Below are 15,552 nucleotides of genomic sequence, written 5' to 3'. Positions count from 1 at the left end.
TGCTGTTTTTAAACAAAATCCATTGTTGCTGTTTTTAAACAAAATACCAGGTGCAAGGTGGGAGCAATAGTCATTGGCACCACAGCACATGAGGAGGGGAGGTTTAAACCTTCTCTCCCCAGCTGAGGTCTCAAAATCCATACACCTGCTGCAGTGCAGCAATTAGTATTTGGGGGGGGGGGAATCCTATTGACACCAGTGGGAGGTGCTTCCTAATGCTAAATGCTGCACAGGGCAGGTAGAGCAGTTTTTACTGAGATTGTGGGTGCTTGGAAGGAAAGGCCTGAACCTCCCCTCTGTGTGCATTCCAGTGCTGATAGCAATTGCTTGCCCTCACAGCTAGTATTTTGTTTTAAAGAAATGATGGTGTGATGGCTAACCCGACAGTGAGGCCCTGTGCTGCACTTAAGATCCCACTGAATCAATGGGACTTCAGCCATGACTAACTTGCCCCACTGATTGGAATGGGACACTCTGCTATATAATACATCCTGTTCCATTATCTACATTTCAACATTAGCAGGCCTTTAAGGATTAATTTCTCCATAGAGAGAGAGAGAGACATTTTCAAAGTTCTGCAGCATTGGGAGCTGCAAAGCTGCACCCGTTAGAATGTTCTCACCTACACAACGTTAAAGGTACAGAAGCTGTAGTGTTCACAGGTGCTCACCCAACTGAACTGGCCATTATAGCATTATGTGCATGAACACTACACAGATTCTCTTTTCCAGGGGTAGCCAGAAAGTAGATCTCCAGATGTTTTATTACTTATTTATTTGGAGCATTTTTACCCCACTCTTCAGCTGAAAAAGAATTGGAATTCAACTCCCATGAGTCGCTGCTAGCATGGCCAATGGGCAAGAACGTTGGGAGTTGAAGTCCAAAACATCTGGAGAGCACCACACTGGGGAAGGCTTCTCTAATCCTACCCTAAATATAAAGGTTCCGTGTCCATCCTTGTGGCTAAGGAGAAAAGCATGGAGAAATTTCACTGGTGTGGGCACTGGAATGACAAAAAAAGCAGGAAACATTGTCCCTCTGCTCTCATTTGAGCCCTGACTTCTTCTTTGCTTTCTGGAATAAGGTCATTGCTTTTTGTCTGAATGGCACCACATCTAGTTCAGATCTAACTGGGGGAGGGGGGAGAGAAAAGTGAGATATTTCTAGTCTATAACACTGTACACCCCTTCCCGCTGCCTCCTATTTTCACATCAGCCAAAGCCCTTCCCAAGGCAACATGCGTTATGCTTTGCTTAAGAACTTAAGAAGAGCTATGCTGGATCAGACCAAGGGTACATCTAGTCCAGCATTCTGTTCACACAGTGGGCAAGCAGCTGTTGACCTGGAACCCACAAGCAGGGCATGAGCGCAACAGCACCCTCCCACCCACGTTCCTCAGCAGCTGGTATACATACATAGGCTCACTGCCTCTGGTACTCAAGGTAGCACATAGCCATCAAGTCTAGTAGCCATTGATAGTCTTTTCCTCCAGTAATTTGCCCAACCCCCTTTTAAAGCCATCCAAATTGGTGGCCATCACTACAGCACACATATGCACTGTGTGAAGAAGTCCTTCCTTTTATCTGTCCTGAAATTACCACCAGTCAGCTTCATGGGTTGACCCTGGGTTTTAGTATTATGAGAGAGGAGAAAAATGTCTCGCTACCCACATTCTCCACACCATGCATAATTTTGTAGACCTCTAGTTCAGATCCCATCAGATTATAGTTGAAGTTGGGATTTTTTTGACCCAATGTGCATCACTTTACACTTGCTTACATTGAACCTCATTTGGCATTTGGATGCCCATTCTCCCAATTTGGAGAGATACTTTTGGAGCTCCTCACAATCCATTTTTGTTTTAACCATCCTAAATAATTTGGTGTCATCTGCAAACTTGGCCACTTCGCTGCTCACTCCTAATTCCAGATAATTTATGAACAAGTTGAAAAGCACTGGTCCCAATATAGATCCCTGTGGGACCCCACTATTTACACCTTACATTGGGAGAATTTACAACTGATCTATAAGAGGACCTCTCATCTTACTCCATGACTGCAGAGTTTGCTCAGGAGTCTTTGGTAAGGCACTTCCTCAAAAGCCTTTTGGAAGTCCAAGTTAACAATGACTCTGGGTTTCTTTCCTTCTCTCTCTCTCTTATCTCCTTCTGCCATTACAGCCCTCAAAGTGCCAAGGAAAGAAGATTGGGAGAAGGCTGCTTTTTAAGGGAGCGGAGGGGGAAGCAAAGCCATTGCACCAGCCCTGCTGTAGACCTCTTCCCACTGTCACCACCAGCACCCATTCCAGCAGGCAGCACAGAGGGAGATGACAGTGGGAAGCAGGGCCATTCCTCCAACCTTGCTGAAAGACTTAATTTTCCCCCCTCTTCCCTCCCCATTTCTCTTTCTTTGCATGTTGTGTCTTTTTAGAATGTAAGCCTGTGGGCAAGAGTGGTCTTGTTTTACTGATTATATGTAACCTGCTCCTGGAGGTTTTTTGGCTGAGGAGCAGGATAAAAAATACTTTTTTTTTAGTCTACCGGATGTCAACAATATATACTGGATCACCCCATCTACATGTCTATTGACACTCTCAAAGAACTCTAAAAGGTTAGTGAGACAGGACTTACCTTTGTGGAAGCCATGTTGATTCTTTTTCAGCAGGGCTTGTCCTTCTATATGCTTCCTCATTTTATCTTTAATAAAGGTTTCAGCCAATTTACCCAGAATGGACATTAAGCTAACCGGCCTGCTTACCTGACGGTTCACAGTATACCCATGTGGGGTTCCTATCATGGTCTCGGGCAAGAGAGCACCAGAGCTTCCTATCGGACCTCCCATCTCCTGTACAACCTGAGTATTTCTTGCCTTCAAAGGTGAAAGGAAAGACGCATGGCCCTACAGGGTAATTCACATCCAGTCCTGGAAGAGGTAGAGAAATATGAGAGAGAGGGGCTCCTCCTATGGCCACAATGCTTCCCTGATCCTATTACATGCACTTGGTGATCACAACCCTATGTCTGATTCTATCACGGAATGCGTACTGATGGCATGATCCATTTAAAGCAATCTGCCCTCCAGATGTTGTTGGAGTACAACTCCCATCATCCCTGACAACTGCCCATACTGGCTGGGGCTGATGGGAGTCATAATCCAGCATCTGGAGGGCACCAGGTTGGGGGAGGCTGACTTCAAGTTAAATAACAACACCAGTGCAGTCCTATGCATATCTACTCAGAAGTAACTCCCTTTGTGTTCAACAGAACTTACTCTCAGGTAAGTGTACAGATTTGCAGCCTGTGTCCCATTGATTCCAATGGGAGAAATGTAAACACATGCTTACTTGCCCACTGAAATCAAAGGGAAAAGTGCTTTACTTTGGCTGGATCATGCCTTGAATTTTACACTTCTGCTTTTCACTGCATCATCCTCCATCCAAGCTGCTGATAAACACGTTCTCCCTTCTTCAAGTGTTTTAAGTCCCTCTCAGTTCCAGTTTTCCAGTGAACACTTGATCATTGTTGATGCTAAACACAAAGCAGGGCGTTTATAATACAAAGGAGCATTCTGGGTAATGTGTAAAAATTGCTGTTGTTGTGCTTAATATACAACCAACCATCTTTCAACAACTTTGCAAGGCAACCTAACCCTCACGTCTAATCCAGCAATCCCTCTTGCAGTGAGCTTGTTGGTGAACAATAAGGTGGACTTCACAGCATTCCTATATGCTTTTGGGAGCCACCTAGAGACCTGTGTAGTTTGGCCTAACTGGCAACTTTATAATTAATTAAATAGGCCTTTCACACTGGATGGCAATTTACAGATTTCTCCTTGGAGCTGTTCTGGCCAGCTGTGTAAGCTCATCCTAAGAATGCCAGTGTGGTGTAGTGGCTAGAGTGTTGGACCTGGAGTTGGGAGATCCAGGTTCTAGTCCCCACTCAGCCATGGAAGCTCACTGGGTGACTTTGGGCCAGTCACAGACTCAGACCAACCTACCTCACAAGGTTGCTGTTATGAGGATAAAATGGAGAGGAGGAAGATTATGTACGCCACCTTGGGTTCCTTAAGGAGGAGAAAAGGCGGGATATAAATGTAATAAATAAAAAAATTAAAATCCTGAGATGAGATAGGTTTCACTTCCCACAGGAAAGAGCTTCCCCCCCCCCCCGGGGGGGGGGATTGGCAGAGGTAGCCTGTCAGCTCCTGAGCTTGGAAGGAGAAGAAACCTATAAAATCCAGCCCACACAGGCTTTGTCCTTTGGTCTCGCTCCATGGGGGCAAGCGCGCCACCAGCCTTGTGGCTCTAGGAACAATTTCTCTAGGAATGACTTGGGGGCCCAAATAGACACTGAGCTTGTGACAAGCATGCCTGCTTTGTCAACTGATGAGAGGTGTGAGCTTTCTTTGCATATTTATTCTGTACCCATTTTCTATCCATAAACTGTCATCTTTTGGCATAAGTGGCTTGTTAATCTAAAAGAATCTATTTTGATTGAGCCCTGACAGAATCAGGACCCCAGATCAATATGCCCCTGTTCACATACTGGTGTCAGCACAGTAGCTCCACTTCTTGTCCTTGTCATAGCTGCCCGTCGTGGCACACCACAACCGCCTTTTAAGTGCAAATTTGTTGGTGCAGGTGTAGTACGTATGGCCAATGTAGACAAAGGGGAAGACGCAGGGTTGTCCATTCGAATTACCTCCATACTCTAGACAAAGACAAGAGCAGAGCTTATGCATACTTATACTAATAATTTGCTTGCTTGCTTCCTTCCTTCCTTCCTATACCATCTATTCAAAGAAATGCAACTTATATATGGACACTGCTTCTGTCTAAGAGCTGTCACTGGTATAGAGCAGGGGTGGACAGAAAGTAGATCCCCAGATGTTTTGGACTTCGACTTGCATTATTTCTTACCAATGGCGATGCTGGCAGGGGCTTCTGGAAGTTGAAATCCAAAACTTCTGGAGATCTACCTTCTGCCCACCCTGTCATAGAGGAGAATTAAGCTTGTTTCCCTTCTGAAACAGAGCTATCAGGAAAGAACTACACGTTACACATAGATGCATGTGTTAGAGTGCCAATGTTGCTTAGAAAGAAAGAAAACACAATTTGGGAGTGATGGTTGAAAGTGGAGAAGCAGAGATGGGCATGTTCATCCTTTCTTCCCAATTGCTCCCTTCCACAGGGTTTCAAACGCACCCATATGGAAAATATGCAGTTTGAAGGAAGGCTGGGCCAAATATAGTGGAATTTTCTTTTTCTTTTTACCATTTTTTGGGTGGATGGGTGGGGTGAAACACCCCCCCAACAAATAATGGGGAAACTTTCTCTGACACTTTTTTTTTGGGGGGGGGAATTGCCCCTAACCTTACTTACCCTTATGAAATGAGCAAGAGTTTTTGGGTTTGCCCCTTGATTTAATGTTTTAAAAAAGCTGTGCACCTCTCACAGTAGCACGAGGCTCTTTCTGCAGCTTCCCAATGGTGGCTCTCCCTTGAATGCTTTGGGCACAATGCCAGATTGTGTGATGTTGTTCCAATGGCATTCTGAGAGATGTGGCCGGTGTGAAGTGCCATGAGGGTTTCCCCATGACAGCCCACCAGCCATGCCTCCTGGAATGTCTTGGGAGCAATATAACATCATCTTGTGTTGTTCCCAAGGAATTCCAGGAAGTACAGCCATCAAAAAGCTGCAAAGAGAGCATCGCACCTCTGCAAGGGCTTTCAAAAACAAAAGAGTTTAAAAATCAAGAAAAAAATGGAAAAACCTCAGCCACTTTTTAAGGTTAAGGGTGCAATCCTATGCATGTTTAGACAGAACAAGGCCTACAACTCTTGGCTGGCTGGGGCATGCTGGGCGTCGTAGGCCTTTCTTCTGTCTAAACATGCATAGGATTGCATCTTTAGCAGAGTAAGTGGCAATGTCCTGTCCCTGTACCAAAAAACAGTGAATCTTCTCCCAATAAAACAATAGAAAACCAGCTCCTATTTCCTCTCCTCTATCCACCCACATTTTAACATAACAACCTGCATTGGTATTGGTGCCAAAATTCAGTCCAGGAGCTTTCTGGACTGGCCATCAGCATTGGAATCTATATCATCTTGTGAACATAGTTAAATTCTGTAGGCCAACTGATTTAACCCATTAGCTGGTAGTTTACACCTCTCACCCGTAAGGGCACACAGCTTCCATTTGCGATCCTTGTCATAGTTTTGGGTTGTGGCACACCATAGCTGCTGGTCGTTAGAACCGTCCGAGGTGCATGCAGTGTAGGGTCTCCCCTCAAAAATGAAGGGAAAGACACAGGGTGGTGGTTCTGAAAAGGAAACAGAGGGAAAGGAGAAAACAACAGAAGCTGCACTACACTGAGCAGAAATTGTGTGGTAAGGAGAATATAGAATGAGAAGGCCAGTTCACACCACAGGTGCCTCCTGTAAGGCCTCAGGCCTGAACCAAGCTATTCGTAGTTTTAGAGGGGCTTAGATGATCCATAATGCTCTCTGACTTTGGTTCAGTTGGCTGCTGTTTTCCCCAACAGGCCTCTTGATTTACCAGGATGAGTCAAAGGTCGATAGCGCGGCCTCAGCACATTCCATGCTAAGGAAGGCCTAGGATGTCCCTGAGAAGTAAGGCTATGTTTATGCCAAGTTACAGGTGTCTGTGCTGGGAAAGTTCTGATTGTTTTCCTTCTGAATAAGCACTGTTAGCCTATGCTGGGAAGGTTGTAGATGAATGCTAAATAACGCTTGCTGTTGTCATGCTGCCTTACTGCTAACATGTCTGGTATAAAACCCATTTTACCCCATGGCTCTGGGTTCAGAGAAGCTGTCTGATCCAACCTGGATCTGATTTATCACTATCTTGGCACCTCTAAATTAAGAGGCCTACTGCAGGGGCAATACACCTCCCCCGACCCCAATCACCCCAAATGCCTTGAGAAGCAGTGTTTGGACACAGAGAAAGACAAAAAAGGAACTGAAAATAAAACTGTCAATATCATACTGCCCTTATACAAATCTGTGGTGTGACCACACTTGGAAAACTGTGTACAGCTCTGGTCACCACACCTAAAAATGGATATTGTAGAGCTCCCCAATCACAAAACAAATGTATCCAGTAGTGCATCCAGTTTATACATTTTTATAGATTTAATTTAAAAAATCTACAATTTAAAATTTTATAGCATATATATATATAAATATATATATATATACACACACACACATATATATGAGATTTTAAAATGTGAAATGTTTCGGTATAAAACACCAGCTTCACTCACAAATAAGAGTATGCTGCAATACCACTTATAAGCTGAGCCAAAACCAGTCAGGAACAGACCAAGCCTCAATGAGGGAACATAGATTAACAATCAACACTTGTATACAAAAGCCAATCATGCCACATGAATAAATACCATGGCTTGTTTCATCTCATCCTTTACATTGATATCAGGTTTCAGCTTATCAATACACATTGCTTCTTTTATCTTTCTCCTTTGGAGGCCCTGTTCCACGGCTAGCACAGAGATCTTCACTAACGTTGCACTACCAGCATGTTTCCCCTCATACGAAGGGACCAAGGTCTAGCACATCTTTCATTATTGTAGAGTTGGAAACGGTGCAGAAAAGAGCAACGAATATAATCAAGGGGCTGGAGCAACTCCCCTGTGAGGAAATGTTACAACAGCTTGGGGCTGTTTAGTTTAGAAAAAATAGTGAGTACAGGGAGACATAATAGAGGTGTGCTTCTTCATAAAACACATAGTCAAACTATGGCATTTGCTACCCCAAGAGGTGAGAGCCACCAACCTGGATTGCTTTATAAGGGGATTATAACAATTCATGGAGGATAAGGTCATTAATGGTTACTAGCCATGATGGCTGTAGATTACCTCAAGTTGCTGGGGAACCTGAACAGGAGGGTACTATGAGCAAAATGATACTCACGCCTTACCTGGGGGCTTCCCACAGGCAGCTGGTTAGCCACTGTGTGAAGAGAATGCTGGACTAGATAGCCCTTTCATCTAATTCAGCATAATCCTTTTTTTCATGTCCTTACATAGCTCAGAGTGCCTTTTCTCAGCTCCAGCTGCTATGCCAGTTTCATCCCCTCCAGGGAAGGAATGGCCTGACCACAGCTCTCTATGCTTTAGTAACATCCAGGCTTTTCCTCCTGTAATCCTCCTGCTTGGGGGATTAACAGGCCAGCTGAGGAGAAGAGGGGCTAGACACCTTACAGCTGTCCCCTCTTCTGGTTCTTCCCCCAACCTGATGGTTCCTGGCAGCCTTACCAGTCTGCCCTCGGGTCTGGTGGTGCTGCTGCTGAATGCCAGGTCGGCCCAAAATAAGACCTCCCTCATCCATGATTTGATTGTGGATGAGGGGGCTGACCTGGCATGTATTACTGAGACCTGGGTGGGGGAACTGGGAGGGGTCACTCTTTCCCAGCTGTGCCCTCCTGGGTACTCAGTGCAGCACCAACACCGACTTGAGGGTCGGGGAGGGGGGGTTGCCGTGGTCTATAGGAATTCAATCTCCCTCTCCAGGCTTCCTGCTCATTCGAGTGCAGATCTTGAGTGTCTGTACCTTGTGTTGGGTACCCAGGACAGATTAGGGATTCTGTTGGTGTACCGCCCACCCCGCTGCCCATTGGACTCCCTGCCTGAGCTGACGGAGGTGGTCTCGGACTTGGTGTTGAGGACCCCCAGGATGATGGTCCTGGGGGATCTCAACTTCCATGCCGAGGCCGCTGTATCCGGGGCGGCTCAGGACTTCATGGCCGCCATGACAACCATGGGGCTGTCCCAACATGTCATCGGCCCAACGCATATAAAAGGACACACGCTTGATCTGGTTTTCTCGACTGGGCAGGAGGATGATGATCTGAAAGTAGAGGAATTAACATCTGTCCCTTTGTCATGGTCAGATCACTTCCTGCTGAGGTTTAGACTTCTGGCGGCCTTTCCCCTCTGCAAGGGTGGGGGACCTATTAAAATGGTCCGCCCCCGGAGATTAATGGATTCCGATGGATTCCAGAGGGCTCTGGGGGATTTTCCTGCTGGTATGGCTGGTGCTCCTGTCGAAGCCCAGGTCGCTCTGTGGAATGCAGAGATGACTCAGGCGGTTGACATGATCGCACCCAAGCGCCCTCTCCCTCTGAGCAGAGCCCGGCCAGCTCCTTGTTATACACCTGAGCTGAGGGCAATGAAGCAAGAGGGGAGATGGCTAGAACGCAGGTGGAGGAAAACTTGTGCTGAGTCTGACCGAACACAGGTAAGAGCCCACTATCGAGCCTACTCTGTGGCGGTGAGGGTGGCAAAGAGGCAGTTCTTTTCCACCAGCATTGCATCTTCTCAGTGTCGTCCGGCGGAGCTTTTCCGAGTGGTTCGCAGCCTGTTACATTCTGGGCCAGGGAGAGAGACGGTGGAACTCTCGGTAGCACGCTGTGACGAGTTTGCGCGGCACTTTGAGGATAAAGTCGCTCAGATTCGTCATGAATTGGACACCACCATTACTGCAGTTCCATTGGCAGAGGCGTTCAGAGCACCGTCTGGTCCAGTTTTATTGGATGAGTTTCAGTTACTGAGGCTTGAGGATGCGGACAAGGTGCTTGGCCAAGTCCGATCGACCACTTGTGTGTTTGACCCTTGCCCTTCATGGCTTATTAAATCAAACAAGGAGGGGTTGTCCAGCTGGGTCCAGGAGATTGTAAATTCCTCCTTGAGAGAGGGAGTGGTGCCTGCTGCTTTAAAAGAGGCAGTAATTAGACCACTCCTGAAAAAGCCTAACCTGGACCCAGAGGATGTTAACAATTATAGGCCAGTGGCCAACATCCCCTTCCTGGGCAAGGTGCTTGAGCGGGTGGTTGTAGGACAGCTCCAGGCACTCTTGAATGAAACAGATTATCTAGATCCATTTCAATAGGGCTTCAGGCCTGGTTTTGGAACGGAAACTGCCTTGGTCGCCCTGTGGGATGACCTCTGCCGGGAGAGGGACAGGGGGAGTGCAACCCTGTTGATTCTCCTGGACCTCTCAGCAGCTTTCGATACCATCGACCATGGTATCCTTCTGGATAGGTTGTCTGGGTTGGGAGTTGGAGGCACTGCACTACAGTGGTTCCGCTCCTACTTGGATGGCCGATTCCAGAAGGTGGTGCTGGGGGATTATTGGTCTGTGCCATGGCAATTGTGCCATGGGGTTCCACAGGGCTCTATTCTATCCCCCATGCTGTTTAACATCTACATGAAACCGCTGGGGGAGGTTATCCGGAGGTGTGGGCTGAGGTGCCATCAATATGCGGATGACACCCAGCTCTACCTCTCTTTCTCATCAAAACCAGGTGAGGCAGTGGCTGTTCTGAACCAGTGCCTGGGCACGGTAATGGACTGGATGAGGGCTAATAAACTGAAACTCAATCCAGACAAGACAGAGGTACTGTTAGTGGGTGGTTCGTCTGCCCGGCTAGGTGATATTCAACCTGTTCTGGAGGGGGTTGCACTCCCCCTAAAGGATCAGGTTCATAGTTTGGGGGTGCTCTTGGATCCAGAACTGTCACTTGAGGCACAGGTGAACTCAGTGGCATGGAGCACTTTTTATCAGCTTAGGCTGGTATACCAACTACGCCCTTATCTGGACAGAGATAGCCTAGCTACAGTTATCCATGCTCTGATAACTTCTCGTCTGGATTACTGCAATGCGTTATATGTGGGGCTGCCCTTGAAAACGGTCCAGAAACTTCAGCTGGTCCAAAATAGGGCAGCAAGATTGTTAACAGGGACTGGCCTGCGAGCTCATATTACGCCAGTACTTTTCCAGCTGCACTGGCTGCCAGTCCATTTCCGGGCCCGATTCAAAGTGCTGGTGTTAACATTCAAAGCCCTTAACGGCTTGGGGCCAGGTTACCTGAAGGATCGCCTCCTCCCATATGTGCCTGCCCGGACCATAAGATCATCATCAGCGGCCCTTCTCCGTGAGCCCCTGCCAAAGGAAGTGAGGCGGGTGGCTACTAGGAGGAGGGCTTTTTCTGTTGTGGCACCCCAGCTCTGGAATGAGCTCCCTAGTGAGGTTCACCTGGCGCCTACATTGTACTCCTTTCGGCGCCAGGTGAAGACCTTTTTATTTTCCCAGGCATTTTAGCTTTCTAAATTTTTATCTTTGCTGTTTTAAATCTGTATTTTAAACTCCTGTACTGCTGCTAGGTTTTATTGTGGTTGTATTGTTATATTAATATATTATATTAATGTTCTATATATTTTAAATTGTTTTATTGTGTGTTGTTTGGTTTTAGTTTTTGTGAACCGCCCAGAGAGCTTCGGCTATTGGGCGGTATAGAAATGAAATAAATAAATAAATAAATAAATAAATGGAGCTGCCTTTGAAGAGGCTTTGGAAACTCTGGAAAAATGCAGAAAGAGATTCATTGGCAATGGCTCCCACTTTGTTTCAGTGCATAATTACTTCAACCTGCCCAGAGAGCTTTGTTTATTAGGTGATACAGAAATGTAATCAATAAATAAAATAAATAAAGCATGGGTTCTCTCCTTTAAAGTCCAGACTGGTCTGGGACCATGGTGGCTGGAGGACTGCTTAGAATAAGCCTGCCCACAGTCACGATTGTCATCTGAGGCCCTTCTCTGCGGGCCCTATGAATGTTAGACAGATGGCTACCAAAGAGGTGTCTCCTTTGTTGCGGTGCCGCAATTATGGAATTCCCTCCCAAGAGAGCTCTATCCAGTACCTCCCTTGTTATTCACTAGGCACTAAGCAAATTCTGCCCTATTCATCCAGGCATTTGGCATCTTCGATACCAACAATAATAATAAGTGGTACATATGATATTCTAATATATTCACATGAAATAGAAGGGGATAGAAATGGGGTTGTCTGAACCCAGCTATGCTAACAAACCATGGGTTATTAACCACAAACCCATGAAGAGAACCCATGTTGTTGGGTTGTGAACTGTGGGTTGTTCATAGTTAAAAGCCATGGTTTGTTAGCATGGCTGGGTTCAGACAACACAATAACCCACATATCAACAGCAACCCACACTCAACCCATACTCAACCACTGAGTGTGGGTTAGTGTGTTGTATGAACAGCTCCATCGACTCCGTTTCTTAATGCTCCATTTCTGAGCACAAAGATGTAGCCAGAACCACACCGGCTACGAGGGGGCGGGGGCGGGGAGCATGGGTTCTGGGCTCCAAGGTCAAAGCCCTATTTCTGACCTCAAAGCCCAGAAACCAAACAATCCTATGTCCCACCCAGATGCTCTCTAGAGGTCACCGGATTCCTCCCTCCAAGAAAGCTCATCTGTTGTTCTACATAGTGTTTTTTAAATAAAATATTTCATCCATCAGTGGTGTTATGCTTAATTTCAAGTAACTGACTAAAATTCGCTAAGAGGTGAATATCTTATTAAATAAGATATTTAATCTTATTTTTAATGTAGTTGATGTAGGTATATTAAATGTATTATTGATCGACAAAGTTTTATTAGTTACGAAAAATGGTGGCATTGAAATGAAAAACAGTGCAATGCCCATCAAAGATGGTTAAATAAAATACAGTTTGCTGCAAAGCTAGAAAGAATAATGGCTTATTATCTTTAAAAATGATACTGGTTAAAAAGATAAGCTTTATTCAGAACGGAACTTTTATTCAGAATGCAATTCCTTTGTAAGATATTGAATGGCCTATGATAATCTTAGCAATGTGGAGTTTGATGTGATGTCGAATTGTATTTTGGAGGTATATAATTTCTGGGCAAAGGAATCCTAACTGGAATGGGGACCAAAACAGCATATTGTTCACCACTTCCAAAGCCCAAACAGCTCACACTAGCTGGGGGGGGGGGTGTCTTTGCAGGTGTCTTTTCAACCTGGCATCTCTTAGGTTTTTGGAATTCCCCTGCCCCTTATTGAGGAGAGATCACACACTCCAATTGGAGAGGAAATTGGCTACACTACCTCCTGGCTGGTGTAGCTGAGGGGCCCAGTCCAGCAGGTCACTCTGGGGAATGGAGGGGCTTTGGGGCCATCAGATTCAAAACCACATCTGCCCTCAGAACATCCCAGTTCAGGGCCTACTACCATTGGGAACACCATTGTTGGTTGGTCTATGCCTGCACATCTTTCTGTGGGCATACCATGGGCCACTGGGGCAAACATCCCCCCGCAAAACAAGCAAAGAGCCACCACCAACAGTTCCTATCCCACCTGGACAGCTGTCTGGGGTGTGTGTTAGGATTACACTGTTAAGAAGGTGAATTATTTATTTAACTTAACATTGTTGTGATCGTATATACTAATAGCAATCTCAGTTCTCCAGGTGCTGCTCATCACATAGCCAAAATGGCACTATCCATGCACAAGATGGGGTCAGGCGGTGTATTGTTAGGCTTGCAGGAACCCCAAAGCTTGAAGAAATAGAAAAATAAACTTACTGGGGGGGGAAGAGCTAAGGGGGGAGACTTCAAAAACAGCCCCATGAGGACTTCACTTGCTCAGTCATCACAGATGAGAATTGACAGTTGGTGGGGAAAAAAACCTGAAAACTAGGTGGGAAGGAGAATGGAAGGAAATATCCTGAACAGTAGCACTGCACACACTGCTGTTGCAAATCCCACTTACAAAATTACTACATTTTATTAGGTCTGTGTGCCAGTTTTAAAAAATCTGTTTTATGTGTCTTAATGTTTAAAAGAAACAAACAACCAAGTGCAAAAAAAGAACTTTTTTAAACAGTCCGAATGTTAAAGCCGTGGCCAGTTACAAGAGATCTACTGAAAGGAGCGATCCATGATATTCTACCCCAGCTTGAAGGAGCCAGAAGGGACAGTCGATTCTTACCTTCACTGGCTGCCTGTAGTAGGAGAGCCCAGGTATACACGAGGAAAGCTACGAAAGAGGCCATCTCCGCTCTCAGTCAGAGAATCTGACAGGCATGAGGAATGCGCATGATGCGCACTCTTTTTATAAGCCCCGCTTGGCTACATCTTCCTCCCACAGCTACAACAGAAGGAGACGTTCAGGCTCTGCCATCACTGGGAGAGGAAAAAATAAATAATGTGTTAACCCTTATCTTTGTAAACCAAACTAGGCTGCTACTCCCAGGTTAATCTTAGCAGTAAAACTCTCCTGTACAGTCCGTGCTGCTAATTCAGCAGAGGCAGAGCTAGCTGTGCGTGTGCCAAAGCTTCTCAAAAGGCCAAGCCAAAGAAAGCAGCCAGGCCTACACCGATCCCTTTAACAGAGGTTCCACATACCCAGAAATCAGCAGGTGAAGCTTTCCAGGGCTCACCAGTGAAACATGATCACCTGATCATGTAGATCAAGCTGTTGTTGAGGGGTTTGGAGTCATTCACCAGGATAAGGCTGGTGGGTGCACCCCCCCCCCCAGCACTTGTTTGCCCTTGAATTTGTGGCCTGACTGTTCATTTACAGAACAAGAGATTATTTTTGACAGATGGAAATTTGTAGTGGGTTTTTTTTTTAAGTCACTGATGGCTTCTGGCCCCTAAAAGCAGGAGTGCTCTAAACTCTGGCCAACCAGGGTTCCCTCTTGTTCAAAGTAGGTTGTTCACAATCACCTCAATCAGACTTAAGTGTTTTTTGCGGGGGGGGGGGGGGGGGCTTTAGCTACACAGTGTGCTTAAAGGAGGTGAGTTAAATTAAAGCAGGGACTGCCAATTTCTTCAGCCTGAGGCCAGATTCTCCCTCCATCATGATGTCATCACTCCCTCCAGGCACACTTTCAATGGAGGTCCAACCCCAGAAGATGAAGAACCCTCCCAGTCTTACATAATAGGCTTTTGGGGCAGCTTCTCATTTAGCTCTGAGAAGGCTCCTAGACAGATGGAAGGTTAGTTTGAGAGCAGCTGTGGCTTGCACTCAGCTGGTACCACTCTCTGGTTCCCCTACTACTACTAACATTGCTAGGCCTTACCTCCCAGAGCCATCCCCTCCTGTCCTGCCCCACTCAGTACCCTGGAGACCTCCAAAAGACTGTATCCTCTTATTTCAGGTGGGACACCTGCTGAGTGAGAAGTTGTGTCACACACTTGCTTCAAAGCACCACCCAAGGTGCCATTTCTGAACCTATGGGCCTCATTCGCCCAAAGGCCCTGTCATTTTGTGTACGGTGCTCTACGTATCAGAAGCAAGGCCATGATGCTTTGAAGTATGCGAGGTGCCACTTCACACCCAGCAGTAGGGTGGCCATGTGTCCTCCAGAGACCAGTCCTCTGTTTGAAAGGCTGCCAGAGGACTGTCCTCTATTGATTTTATTTATTTACAACATTTGTATACTGCTCCACTTCTAAAGAGATTCTGGAGCAGTGAACAACAAGATATAAAATGAACAAAAGATAAGAATGAAACATGATATTACAATTATTCTTTAAAAAACGGAGTGCCAATAAAACTGAGGCTGGTCAACCAAGGAAGGTTTCCTGGAAAAGAGCTGTTTTCAGGAGGTGCCGAAAACAATGTTGTGTTGGCATCTGCCTGACCTCCAGAGGCAGGAAGTTCCATAGGAAAGCAGCC

At 46.1% G+C, this 15,552-nt stretch overlaps 1 protein-coding gene across 5 annotated transcripts in view; it reads right to left on the bottom strand.

The window, feature by feature from the left end:
* Positions 1-14,384, bottom strand: part of LOC146341273 (epididymal sperm-binding protein 1-like) — a 39,947-nt gene extending 25,563 nt beyond the window's left edge. Inside the window, exons 1-5 of one of the 5 annotated variants that reach the window (XM_084805096.1) lie at positions 14,274-14,384; positions 13,858-14,051; positions 6,173-6,319; positions 4,544-4,708; positions 2,757-2,921 (exon numbers count right to left, since the gene is read on the bottom strand). In XM_084805096.1, coding sequence (XP_084661222.1) covers positions 2,757-2,921; positions 4,544-4,708; positions 6,173-6,319; positions 13,858-13,921 — 541 coding nt within the window. In that variant the 5' untranslated portion in view covers positions 13,922-14,051; positions 14,274-14,384. Of the gene's footprint in view, positions 1-2,756; positions 2,922-4,543; positions 4,709-6,172; positions 6,320-13,857; positions 14,191-14,273 lie in introns of those variants that run through there. The other 4 variants (XM_084805094.1, XM_084805093.1, XM_084805092.1 and 1 more) reach the window with 4 other exon arrangements.
* Positions 14,385-15,552: the final 1,168 nt, after the last annotated feature.

The sequence above is a fragment of the Heloderma suspectum genome, chromosome 6 (genome assembly GCF_057233095.1).
Source record: "Heloderma suspectum isolate Gila_16-S chromosome 6, 16-S_ref, whole genome shotgun sequence".
NCBI lineage: Eukaryota > Metazoa > Chordata > Lepidosauria > Squamata > Helodermatidae > Heloderma > Heloderma suspectum.
Note: the sequence above shows the minus strand (reverse complement) of the source record. Positions and strands in the feature narration are given on the sequence as shown.